General features: G+C 38.4%; 1 protein-coding gene across 1 annotated transcript in view; it reads left to right on the forward strand.

Moving 5' to 3' along the window:
- IPO11 (importin 11) overlaps positions 1 to 17,422 on the forward strand; it is a 196,238-nt gene extending 178,816 nt beyond the window's left edge. The window contains exon 30 of the mRNA XM_040262582.1: positions 16,031 to 17,422. Within this exon, the coding sequence (XP_040118516.1) occupies positions 16,031 to 16,195 (165 nt within the window). The 3' untranslated portion in view covers positions 16,196 to 17,422. The remainder of the gene's footprint in view (positions 1 to 16,030) is intronic.
- The last annotated feature ends 5,402 nt before the right edge of the window (positions 17,423 to 22,824 follow it).

Genomic DNA, 22,824 nt, shown 5'->3' on the forward strand with positions numbered 1-22,824 from the left:
ACTTTTTTTTTTTTTTTAATTATGAAAGTAACCTATACTAATTTAAAAGTCATGAGATCTTTGTCTGATGTGGAATGCCCTTTTCCAAGGCAACATTTATAATAATACTAAGATATTCTTTCCCTTTTCATTATGTGAACATTTGTACTGGTGGTGCTAAAACCATATGAGGTACGCTGTTATACCATATGGTATAACTGCTGGCACTTAAGCATTGGTAAGGTCAGTGGCAGCTAACTATACAGCTACACTAGTAGTCATCACATTCTCCACTACCATACACTTCGTTTTTGTTTTTTAAAGCCAGTTTCATTTTAGAGTGTTTTTGATGACACAGTACAAATTATTAGGTTTCCTAAATCTCTACTCTTGAGTGTACATCTTTTAAATATTTTCTGTCAAAATGATAATGTCCTCTGACAATGGTTGATCTTGAGGAAAACTACTTTTTGATTGAGTTTTGAGCTGAATTAAACCTTGTTCACGAATGCCACTTGAATGTGGATGTGGAAGAGCATTTGAAAGATAAAAATGATTATTCAGACTTGAGTATTTGGCATGCATTTTCTTGAAAGCAAGCACACCACTTCAGGGAAAACAACTAACAATTTAAATTTGTATGCCGAGTGGTAGTATATGAATTATCCTGTACCCTGGGCATTATGATAATTAGAAAGCAATACTTTTTTGTTTAATGTACTTTCTCTAATTATAAGTGAGGCTGATAAATGAATGACTTGTTTATATTTTTTTATTAGAAAGTATATTTGGTTATTTTTCCTTTGGTTTTAAATAAGAATGACAGATTGTTGCCCAGGAATGGTCATAATAATATCTCCCATTCCACAGGCTATTCTTAAATGTGGCTTTGACATTCTTCCTCCTTAAAAGGATACATCTGTATTTGCTTTTGTTGAAACTGGTCAGGCTTGCCGATGCCTTATGACTGCTCAGTCTAGATCGTTAGGTATAGCTTCTACTTTATTCTCCAGGAACACTTATGCTTGGACCCCAGCTGCCATGCTGTAAGGCAACCCCAGCATCCACAAGGAGAACATAGGTCTTACTTTCCCCAACTGAAGTCACAGATAACAACCAGCATTAATTGCTAGACACATAAGCGAGGGACTCTTCAGACGGTCCCAGCTGCCAAGATGACTTGAGTCACTTCTGGCCTTCAAGTCTTCTCAAACGAAGCCCCAGAGACCGTGGAGCAGAGACCCTCCACCCTCAGTCCACTCTTAGGAATTCCAGATCCACTGACTCCATTAACAGTAGAAGAACAGTTGTTTTATGACATGTGGTTTGGAGTAGTTCATTAAGCCACTGTCAGAAAACTGAACAAACTCCTTATAGATTAAAGAAGTCAGCCCTTAATTCTCACCTTTGTTTCCATTTATTCATCTATCTGTCTGTCTGTCTTGTGTATCTAAAACTAGGAACCAGAGTTAGGCTTGTTAGGTTGTTAAAGTGAGGGAGAATGCAACAAATTGGGGAACACGGGGTGTGTCACAGTGAGCGAACCAAGGAAGAGTTTTATAGGGCTTCGAGAGCTAAAGTTTAGCCATAGAATGGTTTTGTCAAAGACTGGTCAGAATCTGTAAGCCAGTCGTTTTGCTGGGGCAGTCCTTGGTCTTACCTGTAACAAGTTCATGCAGTTACCATTCGACCAGTCGTCAGGTTTCTTGACGTGGAGCACGTGGATCTCAATGAGCTGTGTTAAAAGAGTTTGAGCTTAGAGTGCTTGTCTTGCATGCCGTGATTTAGGATAGTTTTTCTGTTTGTAAGTCCTGGTACAGTTTTGCAAATAGTGGTCTCTGCTTCACTTCCCAGATTCCCCCTCACAGCTGTTAGTGAGGCTTTATTTTTCCTCTTTCCCTTTGACTCGCTTTCTGAAAGATGAAGCGTTGTCTTCTGAGCACCTGTCGATCCAGATCTGCAGTGCTGTTTGAGAGATCATCACCACGTGTTGTTTTCACCTCTTTAATTGTTAGCAATTTGTTAATTTTAACCTTTTTTTTTGAACTCTTCTTTTGTTGTGTTTCGTTTTATGGCAGGATTGGAATAGCTGCCCCCACTCTCAAGAAATAATTTCTCATGTTTTTAATGGGCTTACTTCATTTAAATCTTTAACTGGAAATTTTTTGATAAGAGTGAATTGAGCATCAACTTTATATATGTATTTATACACACACACATACATATATGGCTGCTTTCAAGATTAATCCATAGCCTACCTCTTCTTTACTATTTTGAAATGCTATCTTTATCAGGTACTGCATGGCTAGATTTGCATGAAGTCTACATCCCTGCCTATTTTAATTACTATAACCTAACTGTATTTTGGAGAAGGCAATGGTAACCCACCCCAGTACTCTTGCCTGGAAAATCCCATGGACGGAGGAGCCTGGTAGGCTGCAGTCCATGGGGTTGCTAAGAGTCGGGCACAACTGAGCGACTTCACTTTCACTTTTCACTTTCATGCATTGGAGAAGGAAATGGCAACCCACTCCAGTGTTCTTGCCTGGAGAATCCCAGGGACGGGGGAGCCTGGTGGGCTGCAGTCTATGAGATCACACAGAGTTGGACACGACTGAAGCGACTTAGCAGCAACAGTGTATTTTAATACTCATTAATGATTTCTGAGGATATTTTACTTGAAAATTCATCATAATATAATTTTTAAGATAAACTAACACTTACTAAAGAATTGTTAATTCTCTCAGTCTAAAGTGAGAAAGAGGTACGGTTACTGGCAGCAAAAACAAGACTGTTTGAAAGTCAGAGGCATAAGACTTCTGCTGTTTTGATGCTAAGAATTGCAGGTTTATTTTCCTTTTGGACTAGTTCTTAAATCTTTCTAATACACACATACATTCACATTATATTCCAGCTAATTCTTTTGAGAAGTGCATTGAAAGTAATTGCTTCTTTGTTGTCTCACCCTGTGTGATATGAATAAAGACATAGTTTTATCAATAGCTAAGGTGTGCTATTGTGATTCAGAATCAAATGAAGAAAATATGAGAAAGAACATGTCCATTTGTATTAATTGAAAACAATTAAAATGATTTAATTCTGTATAAAGGGATACAAATAAAATATCCTTTCTGATGAAAGATTTGTTAACTAAAGAATTAACAAATTAATTATTTTGTAGGATTTCATTGTATCCTAGCTACTCGAATTCATTTTTACAGAAACCACAGCAAAGTGAAATGATTTGAAACAGCTTTCATAATTTTATGCTTTTTTTAATATCTAACATGTGATAGTGTATGTGAAGATCATATTAATAGCTCATCTGATTTTTTTTTGGAACTGTCCCTTTGAAATAAATTACTTTAAAACAGATATAAAAGAAGAAAGCTTTTGTTACAGAAAGTAGCCAAGTGTTATTTTTAACTTTCTTTTAACTTAAATTGGAGTTAACTTCTTTCCCACCCGCTTTCTTACTGAGCTGGAAGAAATGAAGAAATGGATGACTTCCTTAACCCTAGTCAAAGTGGCTTTATGTCATTGTGTGGATTCAAACAGTGGATCCTTGTTTAATAGTTGTTCCCAACTGAGTGTAACCCCTCCCTGCCGCACGCCACCCCCCTGCCCCCCACCAACCCCAGGACTTACAACATTGTCTGAAAGATGTTTCTGTTGTCACAAGTCCAGAGAAGTGCTGTGGGTGTTTAGTGGGTAGGAGCTGCTGCTGCTGCTAAACATTTTGCGGTACTCAGGAGAAGTAATTCTTCCTCTTATTTCACTCAACAGTGGGCCACGGGAGGAATGTCACTCAGACATTTTTTAGGTGCCTACTGTGTATCAGAAAAGAAGCTGGGTTGTAGAGGGCCTGGTATACTCTACGCTAAGTGTGGTAGGCAGAAGAATCCCTTTATCTTCAGGGACATCTGTGCCCTAGTCCCTGGAGCTGTGAATATGTTGTGTCCTCCATGACCATGTTTTGTTGCACAATAAAGTGGAATTCAGGTTGCTAATTGGCTGATCACAAAGGAGATTATTCAGGTGGGTCAAGTGTAATCACAAGAGTCCATGGAAGCGAAGAGGGAGGCAGGCGGAGAGGGTCAGAGTGATGCAGTGTCCAAAAGACTCCATCTGCTGTTGCTGTAAAGATGGAGTGAGAAGGCTGCTAGAAAAAAGGGAAGCAAGCAGATTCCTACCTAAAACCTTCAGAAAGGAAAGCGGTCCTGCTGACACACCTGGATTTTAGCCCGGGGAGACTCTTCTGGCCTTCTCGCCTGTATGAGCAGAGATAGTAAGTTTGTGGTTGTTACAGTAGCCGTGGAAATCTGGGGATTTCGATTTTATTTGGTAGGAACAGGGAGGCATTAAAAAGTTGTCATCAAAAGAGTGACCTAATCAGATTTGTATTGTAGAAGATTGTTGTACAACCATATTCTGCCCTGAATTTGCTGACTCATATACTGTAACTGCATAAATGGAGGCGATGAAACTTCAGATACCAATTGACTTTTGTAAATTGGGGTTATAAACCCTAAATTCCACAAATACGGTCTCCACATTTTCATTGTCACATCCACATTTTTGGGGAAGAAGGCTTTATTATTAATAACTGTTTTCTTCTTTCCTTTGAACTAAAGTTATCTGTGTAGATCTTTGACTCATAATTCCTTAGCATACTTTACATTTGAATTTTATAGATGTTCATTATTTTCTTTAAGAAAATGGCATTATGTAATGTGACTGTTAAACTATAGTCTCTCTTCTTTTGTACATTTTTTTACCTTTGTATGTTTCCACAGACTCCAGAATTATTAACCATGAAGTGTATCCATTAGTCCTTTTATCTTCCCTGACAGACTGCCACTTATGTGGCCCGCTGCACCAAAAATCCACATAGATTTTCTTTTAATTGAAAAACTGTAAGTAGATGTCGTAGATGATTTTGTCTTTTATAAACAAAATTGAGTTCTACTCAAAAAAGAAGGTAATGCACCCTGTCAAAATTTCTCTAAATAAAAGGGAATTTTTTACTTTGTCTTTTTTTTTGTTTTAAACCTCAATTTTTTTTTTTTTTTTTTTGAGAGTCACTTCTTGGTTATTTTACAGAATACCTATATGTTCTCACTAAGTTTGGTTATAAAGCCAGTGTTTCTAATAAAATATCATTTTCTCATTTTTTCATTGTAGACCAGATGTATATGTATTTAAAAAGAAATTCTATCATCTGATGACTTAAAAATTTTTTTCTTAATAAAAGAAAAAGTAGAGCAGAAAACTTTTGGCAAGAAAAGGTTTGAGATTGTATTTAGCCATACAGTGGGGAAGAGGCTTCCAGTATTATACTTGCCAGGAGAGCTTGATAGCGAGCATTTTCCTACTCCACTCATGTAACTGCAGATGAACTGCTTCCACCCACTGAATACTGATGCTATTTGATATGCCACATCACCAGCTAGCTTTCTTCTGACCTGGGTAACTGAGAGATATATCTTCTCTTTGTTGTCTCTCCTGGCACCCTCTTTACCTCTCCTCACCTTCTCTCTTTATCTTCTCTTTTATCACACATACACACAGTAGCTGTCTCATTCCAAAGAACAAATGGTGCAGCAGTGTTGTACCATTTAATATAAAAATTTTACTACACCACGAATTTTCATGTTACCCTGCCCCACAGCACATTTTACATACAGGTATATATGTTGAGGGCTTCCCAGGTAGTGCTAGTGGTGAAGAATCTGCCTGCCAGTGCAGGAGACTTAAGAGACAGGGGTTCAATCCCTGGGTCAGGAAGATACCCTGGAGGGCACAGCAAGCCACTTGTGTCTGGAGAATCCCATGGACAGAAGAGCCTGACTACAGACAGGGGAGCCTGGCTGTGGGCTGTGGTCCATAGGGTTGCCAAGTCAGACTTAGCGCACACACGCACACGTAGAATGGTACAAAATGGATTCTCAATAACCTTTCACTGAATTAGATGCTAGTGGTAGCAAATTTTTTTAAACATGTTAAGTCAGCAGTTAACATGAACCATTTTCTGGCTATTTGGGTGACCTTTGTTCAGGAAAGATCTGGCCTTTGATGTTGATGAATTGCTCCTGAAACTACTTGTTCCATTTCACTATGAGTTTATTCCTTGAATAGAAAACAAGAGTAATTCTCAGAGACTGGTACAAGCTCATTTATGGTCTTAAATCCCTTGGGTATTGTAGATATTCTGCTTCTGATTAGTCTGTTTTTATGAAAATGAAATAAATGTTGGTAGGCTAGATTTAAATAAACTCCAACATTAAAAGGTAATAGTGGGACAGGTATTTTGAAATGCTTGAATTGTGCTGTTTCCTAAAACCTAGTCGTAGTGCCCCATCTTTGTTAATCACAATGCTGTTGTTTTTTGAGTTTTCCATTTGACTTCCACAGATAACTCAGTCCTGGAGGCACACTGTGTATTTCTTTGTTTTGTGCCAAGTCTGCTTACTAAAATAAACACGCAATGTAATTTAAATCGTGCATGATATCATCTCAAGTACTCCAGCAAATTTAGGTTAAACAGCCATAGAACAGTATTTCCCTTCCCAGAAACAAGTCATAAAATACTGCAAATTCTCTTAACCATTTTGCTATACCAGCCAATGGTCAGGTTTGAAAGTTTTCATTGCCTTCATATTCAGTCATTTTTATAAATTATTAATGGTTTACAATTTGATGGATGATAATCCTACTTTTTGAAATAGATTAAGGACACTGACTGGCTCCTTATGCATGCAGTAAGCAAAAAGAACTTAAAAATGTTTCACTGAAACTAAAGAATAAAGGAAACACTGAGGAGTTTCTAGAAATAGATGGTAGTAAATGGGAATTATTTCATATGTTTTATTCAGTCTGTTACCTATATTCTTTTTATTTGAATGAATGTAAAAATACAAAGTTTTTTGTTTTTTTTTTTTTCTTTTTTTAGGTTCACTTGAGATCTTAGGTGGCTTAGATGGTTAAGAATCTGCCTGCAGAATGGGAACTTGCTTGCTTGCTAAGTCACTTCAGTTGTGTCCGACTCTTTGCGACCCTATGGACTGTAGCCCTCCAGGCTCCTTTGGCCATGGGATTTTCCAGACAAGAATACTGGAGTGGGTTTCCATGCCCTCCTGCAGGGGATCTTCCCAATCCAGGGATCGAACCCAGGTCTCCTGCAGCTCTTGCTTTGCAATCAGATTCTTTAGCGCTAAGCTGCAATGCGGGAGACCTGGGTTCAATCCCTGGGTCAGGAAGAGCCCCTGGAAAGGGGAATGGCAACCCACTCCATCCACTATCCTTGTCTGGAGAATTACATGGATAGAGGACATGGTCCATGGGGTTGCAAAGAGTCAGATGTGACTGAGTGACTAACACTTTCACTTTCTAAGATCTTAATCCTCAAAATTTTTCTGTAACAGGGTTTCTCACTTTTAGATGTACATCATGATCACCTGGAGAGCTTTTAAAAAAATCCTGGTGCCTGAAACCAGTTAAATCAGAATTTCTAGAAGAGTTAGACATCAGCAATTAAAAAGTTTCTCAGACTGTTCCCAGTGCTGCAAAGTACATTGAACCACCATTCTTTCAGGATTTTAGGTTATATTGCTGAAGATTCTCTTGCTTCCTAGGATTCTTTATTTTGAGTGAAGGGCCTAGCCTGTGCCTAGCACACGCCTTGCTTGTGGTTGGAGTTTAGTAATATAAATAGAATATTTTGATTTCTATTTAATTGCTCTGATGGAGAACATTCCATACCAAGACAGATGTAAAGAAATAAGCAGATGTTCTGTTCCTCAGAGCTGGGCTTGAAATAAATACTTGGGTCATTGTTTAAATTGTACATTTCTCTCAAACTTACTTTGCAAAAGATTTGATGTACCTTCTAAGGAAAGGTATAATAGAATAAAACAAGTCTCCATCCCATTCTTTCTAGACAGCAGTGTAAGAGAGTTCCTTTACTTACAAGCTCATCAGATTAAAATTGTAAACTAAATTCCTCAAGGAGCAACCATAACAATGATTAAAATTAAAATAAATTTAAAAATAGAATAAAGTAAAACTCTCAGTTGACTCCCTTGGAATTTGGGCTTCACGCTGGGTGTAATTAGTGACTAAATTTGCATTGCCAAGCATCATTTATGAAGTGGGTTCTGGTTGGTATCTGCAGGCCTTATCTGTAGGCCTCAAACTCTTTGTTAAGCCACAAAATGAGGAGAATTTATATCCTAAGAGATTTTAGAAATTTTAAATTATTTAGATATATTTTAGAAATTGAGTTACCTTTTAGTGAAACAATCAAAGGTCAAAAGAGAAGATGATTTTAAACAAAGGATCAAACTAAAGAATTTTTAAAGGCCACATGGTTAAATACCTTGTTGTAGGCAAATTTTTCTTTTAAGATTTTTGTCCTATTGCATAGCCAGTGTGTTTATACATAATCTGTGAGATTTTATAGAAAGTATATTATTCTTTAAAAAGATCTTCTGTATTTTTCTCTAAGGTAGGAAATTTTTTTTTTCTTTAGCAAAATAGTATATGAAAAAATGTAACTGTGAATAATTTCTGAAACATTATCATAAGGTGTATGGAGAAAAGTGAACAATGACCCAATATGCCATATAACCTAAGAAAAATAAAAGATTCAGCTTTACCGAATTCATGCTGGGTGAAACTAAAGATTAATGCAATGGAATGTTTTTTAGTTTTAAGGAATAAAAATCTCATGAAATATACATACATTTGGTAAGTAGCACCACAGGAGCTAAAAATCTCGTACCAGCTTTAGAGACTAAGCACCTTACGGGTCAGTTGTTGTTATATCAGAAAGCTATCATTACCAACAGAAGGACCTTTATACAGTTCAACTAGAACCATTCTGTCTTAGAGTAATAATTTCAATACCAGGGAATTGAACTACTTGCTTATTAAAGTCTAGTGAATGTACTTTTGAAGTGAGTCAGGTTATTAACACTTCATTTTTTGGCATTACCTTGGAGTCAGGAAATTCTGGCTAGTTATCTTCTGCTAATAACTGAAAAATGTTATAAGTTTCCTAATCTTATAACCATTTTAATGGAAATATTTCTTAAATTATCATGTGCTTTCTTGAAGGGCAAGAATGAGGGTTAGGTAAATGGAAGCAACAGAAAGAACAAAACCAAGAAATTGGAAGTCTGTAGTCTAGTGGCATCTACTGATGCCATTAGCTTGAGAAGAATCAGCTTTGGATGTGACTCAAACTAAGGTTGTCAGTTTCTGTCATTTTGAAAATGAACTTGCCAGTCTTACTGATTAGACATTCTGTGTATATAATGAACATAATTCAGGCTTCTACAGCAGTTCGTCCCCAAACCATATATCCACAAAGGAGAGTATTTTTTAGTCTAAATCTGTATTTTAAAATAACTGTTAATTAAAGTTTTGTTGGACATAGTTTCCCATGTTTTTGATTTTGTTGCCTGTGTTTCTTGGTATCATATCCATGAAATCATTGCCAATGCCAGGGGCATACAGATTTCCCCTTATATTACAGGCATTTTGCAGTTTGAGGTCTTATGTTTAAGTCTTTAATTTTGAGTTGACTTTTGTGTGTGGTATAAGGTAAAGGTTTTAGATATGGATATACAATTTCCCAACACACTTTGTTGAAGAGACTATCCTTTCCCCACTGTGCATTCTTGGCACCCTTATTGAAGATGAGTAGGTAGCTATATATATGTAGATTTATTTCTGATCTCTCTATTCATTTCCATTGCTCTGTCTATTCACCATAGTACTGGAAATCCTAGCTGGAGCAATTAAGCAAGAAAAAGAAATTAAAGGCATACAGATTGAAATGATAGAAGTAAAACTGTTCATAATTACAGATGACATGATCTTATATAGAGAAACCCCTGAAGACCCTGTTAAAAAAATTACTAGACCTAATAAATGAATTTAGTAAAGTTGCAGGATACAAAATCAATGTGCAGAAATTCAGTGTGTTTTCTACATGCTAATAATTATCTAAAAAGGAAATTAAGAAAACTGAATTAAGAAATTTAGAAAAAAATTTAGAAATTAAGAAAAAAAATCAAGAAATTAAAAGTTTACAGTAGCCTCAAAAAGTATAAAATACTTAGGCATAAACTTAAGAAATGAAAGACTTGTATGCCAAAAACTATAAAATATTCACAAAAGAATTTAAAAACACAAATAGATATCCATGTTTATGGATTGGAAGGCTTAATATTGTTAAGAGGTCCGTACTACCCGAAGCAATTTACAGATTCAGTGAAATTCCTATCAAAATGTCAATGGCAGTTTTTATAGAAATGAAAAACACAATTCTAAAATTCATATAGAACCATAAAAGATCTTGAGTAACCGGCCAAGACAGTCTTGAAAAAGAACAAACCCGGAGGCATCACATGCCCTGATTTCAAAAAATATTACAAGGCCACAGTAATTAAAATGGTATGGTACTGGCATAAAGATAATCTTTTTAGTTTGGAATAGTTTTAGGTTTACAGAAAAGTAACAAAGATAGTACAGAGTATTCTCATGTACCCTTCACCCAGTTTTTCCCAAAGTTGACATCTTACATTACCATTGTACATTTATCAAAGCTGAGAAACCCACTTTGGTACATTACTATTAACTAAACTCTAGACTTTATTTAAATTTCACCAGATTTCTGCTCATGCTCTTAGTTGCAGGATTCAGTCCAGAATACCACCTATTGCCTCTTGTCTGGTTCAGAATTTTAATAGTTTTCTGTTTCTTCTCATAGTTCCCAGTATTTCCATCTTGTCAGTTGAACCTCAATATTGATGCCTTTGTTTTCCTTGTAGTGGGTTTTTATCTCCTCACATTTGTGCATCTCAGCAAAGGTAATCACACCTGTTAGAATATGTTTGGGAAAGAATAAATAATTTGATTTTGTAAGATTCTTCTATGAGTAATTTGTTTAAATTTGGGCATATAGGTGCCAAACTATTTTGATCGTTATCTTTAGAAGTTAACTCCTTGCCTCCCAGTGTATTCTTGGTCATTGAGGTTGCCAGATTAATGGTCTCTCTAGCTTATAAACTGTTACTGTTCATGTCCTCCAGTGATGACATCTTGTAAAACTACAGCTTCACAGCCAGAATGTTGAAATTAATGAATCAAGATTTGGAACCCTTTTATAATTAAACCCGTTTCCCTCTTGGCCACAACCCCTCCTTTTGGTTGGTGTTATGAGTGATGGCCATTTTTAGTATTATGAGACTTGGAGTCTCATTTAAACCTTCTGTTTTAACTGTTTTTTTCTGATCCTGTTCTGGCAGGAGAAGTAGATGTGCCACTTTGTTACTGCCAGGTAGGGGGAGAAGGCCATGTTCCCCAGAGAGCCTCCACTGATAGCTCCTGAGGTGAGAAAGGAGAGAGTTCAAGATCCCCAAGGGCTCCCTCACACATGGGGGAGGGTCGAGTCCTTGTAACAGCACAGTGTGAGTGGGCCAGTTTACTCGGTGGTGCTTGTCTGAAGTAGAGCAGTTATCATCTAAGTGTTTTTGCCTTGCTGTGTGGTCCCTTTCCTGGTCCTTTGGCTAGAGATCTTGTAGATTTTTGTTGGAGATTTCTGTGCTCATTAGTGTTGCCAGTTGCTGGCTTCTTCAGCCCCAAATCTGGAGTTTATTAGGCAAGAAGAAAGCGCATTCAACACTGTGTTGTTCCTTGGGTGCTGGGCTCCCTGGTCTGCCTTCTCTCCACCCTTTGGAGCCTCCTTATGTTTGTTTATGTGTAATGTCCAGAATCATCCTAGTTCCAGTTTACTTACTACATTAGGAAACTGTTTTCTAGAGAACATACCACTTGGTAAACATGGTAGGTGTTTTGTATATTTTCACATTAAATCAGATAATTAATTACATTAAGTGGACATTATTTGTATAAAAGTAATAGTTTTAAAAATGTTGGTAGTGACTTCAAGGTCTCTTAATTTTAGTGACTACAGGCATTTTGGGGCTTTCAGGTGACTCTAATGATAAAGAATCTGCCTGGGATGCAGGAGAGGCAGGTTCGATCCCTAGGTCAGGAAGATCCCCTGGAGGAGGATATGGCAATCCCCTCCAGTGTTCTTGCCTGGAGAATCCCATGGACAGAGGAGCCTGGTGGGCTACGGTCCATAGGGTCACAAAGAGTGGGACATGACTGAAGCGACTTAGCACACACATGCATAGGCATTATTACATTAAAAAAAATAATATCTGGATTTTTTTGTGCATGTGCAGTGATAATCTCTAGGGAATCATTTGGTCAATCTGTTTTATTTCTTCAAAATAAGGTATTAATAGCCATGACTAATGAATGTCTACCACAAGCCAAAACAGACATTTATTTGTGTATTTTTTTTTAATGAAATATAGTGGGTTTTTTTTTTTTTTTTTAAGATCCTTTGAGGTGTACAGTTAGGGCTTCCCAGGTGGCTCAGTGGTAAAGAATCCGCCTGCAGTGCAGGAGACTCGGGTTCAATCCCTGGATCAGGAGGATCCTCTGGGGGAGGAAATGGCAACCCACTCCAGTACTCTTGCCTGGAAAACCCCATGGACAGAGGAGCCTGGTGGGCTGCGGTCCATGGGGCTGCAAAGAGTCGGATGTGATTACCGAGCACCCATGACACGTGCAAGGTGTGCAGTTAGAGATTCTGTATGTTTTTTGTTTTTTTTTTAATTCCTTCTTCCCTCCACAACTGTCCTTACAAAGCAGATGAATGTTTTTAATCTTCTCATGACTGATCAATACACTTTTGAAGAATATGTGTTCTACCACATCTGGAGGGATTTTGTTATTGTTCAGTCATCAGTTGTGTTTGACTCTTTGCGACCCCGTGGACTGCAGCACGTCAGGCTTCCCTGTCCTTCACCATCTCCCAGAGCACGCTCAAACTCATGTCTGTTGAATCGGTGATGCCATTCAACCATCTTATCCTCTGTCATCCCCTTCTCCTTCTGCGTTCAATCTTTCCCAGCATCAGTGTCTTTTCTAATGAGTTGGCTCTTCACGTCAGGTGGCCAAAGTATTGGAGCTTCAGCTTCAGCATCAGTCTTTTCAGTGAATATTCAAAAGTGATTTCCTTTAGGATTGACTTGTTTGATCTCCTTGTATTTGAGGGGACTCTCAAGAGTCTTCTCCAACACCACAGTTCAAAACCATCAATCCGTTGATGCCCAGACTTCTTTAAGGTCCAAATCTCAGATCCGTACATGACTACTGGAAAAACCATAGCTTTCACTATACAGACCTTTGTTGGCAAAGTAATGTTTCTGCTTTTTAATACGCTGTCTATGTTTGTCATAGCTTTTCTTCCAAGGAACAAGCATCATTTAATTTCATGGCTGCAGTCACCATCTGCAGCAGTTTTGAAGCCCAAGAAAATAAAGTCTGTCACTGTTTCTGTTGTTTCCCCATCTGTTTGCCATGAAGTGATGGGACTGGTGATCCCATCATCAAACGAAGGTGCCATTATCTTAGTTTTTTGAATGTTGAGTTTTAAGCCAGCCTTTTCACTCTTTTTTCACCTTCATCAAGAGGCTCTTTAGATCCTCTTCGCTTTCTGCCATAAGGGTGGTATCATCTGCGTATCTGAGGTTATTGATATTTCTCCCAGCAATCTTGATTCCAGCTTCTGCTTCATTTAGCCTGGCATTTCTCATGATGTACTCTGTATAGAAGTTAAATAACCAGGGTGAGACTATACAGCCTTGACATTCCCCTTTCCCAATTTTGAACCAGTCCATTGTTCCCTGTCCGGTTCTAACTGTTGCTTCTTGACCTGCATACAAGTTTCTCAGGAGGCAGGTCAGGTGGTCTGGTATTCCCATCTCTTTAAGAATTTTCCACAGTTTGTTGTCATCCAGACGATCAAAGGCTTTAGAGTAGTCAATGCAGCAGAAGTACATGTTTTTCTGGAATTCTTTTGCTTTTTCTATCATCCAGTGGATGTTGGCAATTCAATCTCTGGTTCCTATGCCTTTTCTGAATCCAACTTGAACACCTGGACGTTCTCAGTACACATATTGTTGAAGGCTAGCTTCAGAATTTTGAGCACTACTTTGTTTTGTTTTGTTTTGTTTAATTTATTTTTTATTTTACTTTACAATTCTGTATTAAGTGCAGTTGTGCGGAAGTTTGAACATTCTTTGGCATTGCATTTTTGGTACTGGAATGAAAACTGACCTTTTCCAGTCCTGTGGCCACTGCTGAGTTTTCTTTTCTTTCTTTATTAGTCTGTTGAAAATTAAAGTGGAGATGTGATAAGCTAACTGCTTCCAGTGTCATATAGCAAATTGAAACCGCATTTAGACCAGACTGTTAAGATTTGCTTCAGTAATTAGAGTGACTTGTTGAACCTCAGCTTGAAGCTCAGTTTCTTTTCACTCATTGTAGCAGATGGCTTTAGCTAGAGATTATTCATGATATTTCAACAAAGTTCACACCCTCTTTAGGAAGAGGTCTATTTCCTAGTCATTTAAGTAATATTGAACATTATTACATGTTGCTTAGGAGAGCATGTATTTTTAAATATTCAATTTCTGTACATTCTGTAGAATGATATGTTCAGGCTTGTCAGTTCTTGCTGTTCTTTCTCCTGCCCATTTTCCAGAAGAATGAGTATTGAAGTTACCCCTGCCATGAATTTGCTCTCTAATTCTGGAATAGTCACGTAAGGAATTCAGTTTCACGTTCGTGGCTCCTGTGTCTCTGCCTCTCAGTTACATTTTCTATGTGTGGTCATTGTTTTAAAATCTACTTACAGTGCTCAAACAGCAGATCTGACTCAGCTACTTCATCTGCATAGAAGAGAATTGAGCCCTGGTAAGGAAGGAGAATTTCTGACACAGAAACTTTACTTAAAGCCTTGTACATGTTCAGCATTATTGATAATGAGAGCAATATACAGCTTAAAGCAAAGATGTGTTATTTTCAGTTCTTGAGTTTTAAGTAATGTAAATACTGACAATACCAATGCTAACAGTGTCACAAGCCGAAAACTCATATACCTTTTAAGTTGGTACAAACCATAGGAAAAACAACTTGATAGTATGTATCAAGAGTTATAAAATTATGTATGTACTTTAGTAATTCTTCTAAAATTGTGACAGATATCCTCAAGAAATAATCTGAAATGTAGAGGAAAGGCTGTATACATAGTAACATGGAACACTATTCATGAAAGATCATTCAGCAAAATTATAATTAAAATTGCAAAAAAATTTACATTTAAATTAGACTGATTACTTCAACACGCCTATAACAACAACAAAAAAAGACGAATATATTTAGAATCCTTAAATGTATTAGAGTACAGTTTTTTGTGTGATAATTTTAAGTGCAAACAGAAATATTGATTGCGTATTTATATGTACGTAGGTGCATGCCACAGGCCAAAGAGGCCAGAATGTCTTCTGTCGTGACTGTTATCTTTAGGAAGTGGATGGATGGGTTCTTTTTAATTTAATTGTATTTCTTTTGTGTTTCAAATACTTCAACAGGAGAGGAGGAACACATATTTGGGTTGTTAAAATCTAGTTTTACTAATTATTTTTCTTTCTCTTTTTAACCAGAAGAATATACACGTGTATAAATAACATAGCAATCCAGGACGAGGAGTGTCTCCTTTGTCAGTCCTGAGGGCCCCACTAAGCGGCCACAGTAAAGTCCCTGCTCTTCCTGTGAGGCACCCTGGACAATCATGTTAAAACTGTTTAAATGCTCTTTGGCACATTCTGTTTCTTTTAGCGTGCTTTCCACCAGGTTTTGATTCTTTACATGGATGAGCTGTTGAGAAATTGGGCTAATCAGACGACGGTGCTCAGAGGCCCAGGGCACTGAGGTTAGACTCACTGAATGAGATTTTCTTTGGCAGCCCTTCCCCCGGGGAGGCTGCGTTCAAGTCATTTGGAAGAAGGGTGGCAGAGGCACTTCAGATGCTGTGAGAGGAATTACGAAGAATCGCGTCACTCACAGGGAAAGGGCCTTGTTTTGCTTCTGTGACACAGTGTGGCTCCTCTCTGTCCCACAGCTGGCCCTGAAGGACCCCGTGCACACCGTGTCCCTGCAGCAGTTCATCTACGAGAAGCTCAAGGCCCAGCAGGAGCTGCTGGGAGAGCAAGGCTTCCAGTCCCTCATGGAGACAGTGGACACCGAGATCGTCACCCAGCTGCAGGAGTTTCTGCAGGGCTTCTGAGGGTGTGAGCCGTGGCTGGGAGGCCAGCGCGCCACCTTGTGTGCAAGCCTGCTGGGACGATGGGGAGATCCCTTGTGTAAGAAGCAAAGAGACACAAAGACCACGCCTTTTTTTACTACAAAAATTCAGTGAATAAATGTAATTCCTACATAACTAAAATTACAAACCTGTTCCTCAAAAGAATTTAATTTTATATTTATGAGGGGCCCTGTGTTTACTAGAGATAGATTTGACAACAATAGCTGCTTAGTTTCCTGTTAAGAGAAGAAACTGTTTGTTACCTTTTAATCATGTTCTCTTAACACTTGAGAAGAAGAAGGTTTAATGTCTGAGATGTTTTACAGCAAACAAAATTAGTGAAATTTGGCTGCCTTATCCCTTTTTTAAGCTAATGAGACTGCAAGTTTGAAAAGTGACAATGCTGTTCAGGTAATGCAATTAAAGAAATGTGTGTACCAGGCAGAAATGTACAAATAGTGACAGATAAACATTACTGAGATGATCTTGCCAGGGGAGTTGCTTTCAACTGACATAGAAGATATGTTTTATCAGACAGATGCTTTTATTTTCATTCTAGTGATTTGATATGGGAATTAGTAAAGATTTTTTTTTCCTTGTGTTATTTTCACTAATTACATTTAGACTTTACATGCACATTGTAAGGCCCACAGAAGTGAACCTGTGCCACTGTAGTGCCAGGTGGGAGACATCTGGTCGTGTTTTGGTCCTGGTTCCTTTGTTACTCCTGGAGGCCAGGAGCCCTGTGAACACCGAGAGGAACTAACAGCCCACAGACCCCCCCTCTGCCGTGACGTGGCTGTGACAGGCTGTTCAGCACTTACCCATCTTGGGCTCCTCGGAGCAGGGGTGCCCGTGGGGGGCCTAGCAGCGGTCCCCTAGGGTACCAACACTGATGTGACAAGTCTTCCTTCCTTATTCCTCCTACATGCAGTACCAAAAACGGGGAAAAGGAGAAAAAAAAAAAAGCCTTACTTTGTTCTACTTGCCATTGACTATAAGGAACCTTTAAAGCATTTTAAAGAAACTATTCATAAGCAAGGTTGGAAAATGTCTGATCTTTCTATAGAAAGTTGGGTACAGTATGTAACTGCAGGAAACCCACTGCCCCTTTGTAAGTTGTGGAGCCCAAAATGTATGGAAATATTTGATGTTTTCAGCTAAAGAAAGAAAAATATGGTCCAAATTAAATTTTCCAAAGATACCTCACCTTTGATTTGCCTGATTATTTTTCCTGCCTCACAAAAAGTGAGTTCATAAGAATGGCCCAGTGAATTTTGAAGAGAGGTTTTCTTTCATAGTCTTGGTGTTGACTCTGTCTTGGTAGGCAGCAGTCCTTCAGGTAGCAAATCCTAGTTACCCTTTCAGTTTCTCTTTTCACTTAAGGACCAGAGCTTCTTTAATATGATGTTTCTTTTCTTTTTTAATTTTTATTTTATATCGGAGTGAAGTTGATTAGCAGTGTTTTGTTAGTTTCCAGTGTACAGCAAAGTGATTCAGTTACACATGTGCAACATTTTTCAAATTCTTTTCCCATTTAGGTTATTACAGAGTATTGAGCAGAGTTCCCTGTGCTAATACAGGAGGTCCTTTTTGGTTGTCTGTTTCCAATATATAGCTGTGTGTACATGTTAGTCCTAAACTCTGAGTCTGCCCTTCCTGCCAACCCACCCTTCCTCCCTGGTAACTATAAATCTGAGTCTGTTTCTTTTTCTTTTTTTTTTAAATTTTACTTTATTTTACTTTACAATACTGTATTGGTTTTGCCATACATCAACATGAATCTGCCACGGGTGTACACGTGTTCCCAATCCTGAACCCCCCCTCCCACCTCCCTCCCCATACCATCTCTCTGGGTCATCCCAGTGTACCAGCCCCAAGCATCCTGTATCCTGCATCAAACCTAGACTGGTGATTCGTTTCTTATATGATATTATACATGTTTCAATGCCATTCTCCCAATTCATCCCACCCTCTCCCTCTCCCACAGAGTCCCAAAGACTGTTCTATACATCTGTGTCTCTTTGGCTGTCTCGCATACAGGGTTATTGTTACCATCTTTCTAAATTCCACATATATGTGTTAGTATACTGTATTGGTGTTTTTCTTTGTGGCTTACCTCACTCTGTATAATTGGCTCCAGTTGCATCCACCTCATTAGAACTGATTCAAATGTATCCTTTTTAATGGTTGTGTAATACTCCATTGTGTATATATACCACAGCTTTCTTATCCATTCGTCTGCTGATAGACATCTAGGTTTCTGTTTTGTAAGTAAGTTCATTTGTATCATTTTTTAAAGATTTGGCATGTAAGCAATATCATATGATATTTGTCTCTCTATCTGACTTACTTCACTAGTATGATAGTCTCCAGGTTCATCTATATTGCTGCAGAAGGCAGTATTTCACTCTTTTTAATGTCCGAGGACATACACAACCCCAGTCCTGTGGATTTCCTGGGATTAAACCCTACTGCCCTTCAAAGTCAGACCCTCTGGGATATCCTCCTCCCATTTCCAGACTCCTAGGCTTGGAAGCCTGATGTGGAGCTCAGAACTTTTCTTTGTCTTTGGATGTAGGGTTATCTTTTTTGGTGGATTCCAACTTTTTTTTTTTAATGTGGTTGTTTAGCAGTTAGTTGTACTTTGGGTGTTTCTGTAAGATAGGGTGAGCTCATGTCCTTCTATTCTGCCATCTTGCCTCCTCCCTCCTATGATATTTCTTTATCATTACTACACAGTCCCCAGGACTGGCCTAAGAAGAATAATTTCTTTTGTTGATTTAATTATTTTCATTTGAGGCACTATTCCCATTAATGTTTTCAGAAATGCACATACATACTCCCACTTTTCACTTACAGTAAGATACTCATCTTTCCAGTTCCTGACAGATTTCATTACAATGTTACAGCAAATGTTACTGAAATAGCCATCTTCCAAAAAAAGAAAAAAATTTCTCGGGGAAAGAGTTTGGTTTGGTTCATTTTTTTAAACTCAATGTTTAAAATAGGCTCAGAAAAAAAGAAAAATTCTTGAATCTTTAACTGATCAGTTAAGAGATAAAATGTAATTATTGATTTACAGAATTCTTTTTATTAATGTAGCTTCATATCAAATGTATTAAGTTTTGGACACACAACTCAGCCAGGCCTCAGATTGAACTGCTCTTCCTAATATAAGGTAATGATCATTTCTATTTCATAAACGTACTCCTTTTCTATTTATTTTTTACTCCAGTGACTTCTCCCAGCCCTCTGACAAAGGTCCATGTGGCCAACAGTAAACATTTTAGAGTTTTTGTTATAAGCGGTTCCTGCTACTTCTTTCTCCTAACAGTCATGTTGGAGAAGCCGTATCATTAGATGTTAAAATATTCATGTTTCAGATTCCCTTGAAAGATCTTCACCTTAGATCTTTATTTTCCCTATTCCTTTATTCAACTAATGTTTGTTGAGTTCCTGTTTTATACCATACTTCTTTGCTAAATTCTGGGTTTAGAACAGGCTACTTACCTCAGGAGTTTTACAATCCAGTGAGAATACACATGTGCCAATGTACTATGTGAAAATCATGGTTCTAATGGAAACGTGTGTTCAGGAGCAGTGGGCGTGCAGGGGAAGGAGGCCTTTCACAAACGAGAATGATGTTGGCACTTTATTATTTGATATCCCTTAAAAAATTGTTCTCAAATAGCATTGTGTCATAAGGTTATTTAAAAGTAAATGGCTCTGTATTGGAATTGGGCTTCTCTCTGATTCCAGACTTAGAGCTATTTGACATATAAAATAAGTCATCAGTGAGATTTTGGAAATGTTAGAATTCTGTAGCCTCACAACTAATTCCTAATTCAGTGAATTAAAACATAAGGCTCACCTTGTTAGGGTAATAGTTTTCTGTTCTGTTTCTTCATATCTTATAAATCTCAAGTGAGTAGAAATTTAAAAGTTGTTAGAGAGCTGATGAAGGGAAGACAAGAGACGCATGTCACAAAAAATAATATTTTCTTCCTCCAACTTTAGGGAAAAAAAAGTTAAACTATAGAAGCTTGGAATGCATAGTATAGCAAACATCGGTATACCCTTCATCTGGATTCATCAGATTGTTCCATTTTGACACATTTACTCTCTCCATACATATACAAACACAAATGGATAGTATATATGCTTTTGCTAAATCATTTGTAAGTTACAGGTACTTCACCCTCAGTTACCTCAAGACTGGTATTTCTCTACACAACTTCTAATACGCCATTGTATACCTAAGGAAATTAATCCAGTAATATCAGATAGTTCATATTTCAGTTTTCACAAATACCCCCAAGGTATCTTTAATATCGTGCTTGATTTATGATCCGAACGTTTATACAGGCCATTCGGCGCTGTCGTTTTTAAGTGTACGAGAGTCCTTTTTTTCATGTCATTGGCTCTGTTGAAGAATCTGAGACAGCTGTTCTGTAGACTCTCCATCTGTCTGCAGGGTTCTAATCGTTTCCTGGTAATTGGATTCAGGGGGACATTTTCGGCAGCGAGACTCCCTCCGCCGTGTCCTTGCCGTGGTGTCCATCAGGACTTGCAGTGTCGGGCTGTGTCTGTTGCTGCTGCTGCCGTGGATAAGCTGGTCCGCACCAGGCCCCTCCATAGTGCTTCAAAGACCTTCCAGCACTAGAAATTTCCAGTCGTGCTTTTGGTTTTTGTTTTTTTTTAACCTTAAAATTCTTAACCTCTACTAGCCTATCTTTTCATTTACAGCAACTTCCGCAGTTTTATCTTAACCTGGATGAGTCAATGACTAAGCTATGGAAAAGGTATATTTAGCCTGGTGTACGTTTCATCAGCCTTCCCAAGGGTCATAATTACGCTCCCTTTTTGTTACGGCACACATCAGCTAAGTGTCATCTCTTGTTCTTTCCTTCTCTTTCTCCCCTGCCCCCTTGTGCTTTTAAGAAATATGTAGATCTTTGTGAGCACTTATGTAACCTTAATTCATATGCCACCTAAAAATGAAGAAATAAGGTAAGCACTGCCTTTTCTTTTTTGTTTTTGGATTTGTAAACAGTTGGCAAATATGCAATCATATGCTTTTTTAAATACTTCATTATCGTATTTGGTCTGCGCTTAAAAGGCAGAACATGCCACACTTTAGAGCATTTTCTTTTAGTGTGGCTTAGGATGAAAAGCAGTACTTTAGCAGCTGGCGAAATGGGGAGAGAAAAAATAATTATTGCTTAAATGTGAAGCTCTGATCTTGGTATCTCCATAGAACCGTGACACCTGAAACAGCAGTTCAAAGTTAACTTTTTCCTCTTAAGAAGAAAGTACATTCTGTCCCCAAGACATCCAGGTTAGCATAAAGAACCTGATGTGCCGTGACAACCCTGTGCAACTGTCTGAAGCTGAGCTTTCAAGCCGTTGAGGCAAATACTCTGGGAAAGGGCTTTGCTGTTGGTCTGAATTTCCGTGATTTTACTTCTGGGCAGTTGAACTCCTGGCCTAGGGGACTTCTTTTGGTCTGAAGCACTTAGATAAAATTCAGAACTGAGAGTCATTGACTATATTTTCTCTAGAATCCTTTCTTACTGAAACAAGTAGAGAGTTTCCAATTAGCCAAAGATCTTTAACAAGCAAGATTTTCTTCTTGTTCCAGTTAATGCCTGCATCCAGCTCATCGGGGCCTGTTGGAATTTACTTAGCCAAGTGTGCTTTGAAGAACTGTCTAATCCAAGAAGGAATGGATTGATGTCTGGTCATCCAGCCCTTTTTCCCTTCAAAGTGAAACATTGATTTTCATGCCACTTTAATTTCCCAGTAGGGCAAAAATAGAATGCAAGTAACTGTTAGAATAGGTAGGAGTCTAGTGAGGCTTAAAGCACTGCTATCTGTCTCCCACTGTAAATCTGGAAATTAACCTTATGACTGGAAGTCTGCTGGTTAGGGGTTTTTATTGCAAGGAGTTAAAGCAGGCACACATTCTCCAGTGTTCTTGCCTGGAGAATCCCACGGCCAAAGGAACCTGGTGGGCTATAGTCCAAAGGGTGGCAAAGAGTTGGACTGAGCAACTAAGCACACAAAGCAGAAAGGTCTGGAGATAAACTGTGGGTAGATCTACCAGTGAGGTTCTTTTCCCCATAGCTCTGCCCTGAAGCAAGATCAGTATCTCATTTCTGAAGAGGCAGGTGTCTACACAGAGCTATTTGGGCTAGCCCCAAAGGTACTTCCCCCTCCCCCCCTTTCTTTTTTAATGAATGTTGCAGCTTAAGTGACTTCCCTAGTAGTTCAGCTGGTAATGAATCCACCTGCAATGCAGGAGACCCTGGTCCAATTCCTGGGTTGGGAAGATCCACTGGAGAAGGAAGAGGCTACCCACTTCAGTATTCTTCTTCTCTAGTGGCTCAGCTGGCAAAGAATCCGCCTGCAATACGAGAGACCTAGGTTCAATCCCTGTGTTGGAAAGATCCCTTGGAGGAGGGAAAGGCTACCCACTCAAGTATTCTGGCCTGGAGAATTCTGTGGACTGTATAGTCCATGGGCTTGCAAAGAGTTGAACACAACTTAAGCAGTAACCTAGAAGATCAAAACTTGTTGATTGTCAGGGAAGTTGTAGCTCATAAATA

The sequence above is a fragment of the Oryx dammah genome, unplaced genomic scaffold (genome assembly GCF_014754425.2).
Source record: "Oryx dammah isolate SB20612 unplaced genomic scaffold, SCBI_Odam_1.1 HiC_scaffold_20, whole genome shotgun sequence".
Lineage (NCBI taxonomy): Eukaryota > Metazoa > Chordata > Mammalia > Artiodactyla > Bovidae > Oryx > Oryx dammah.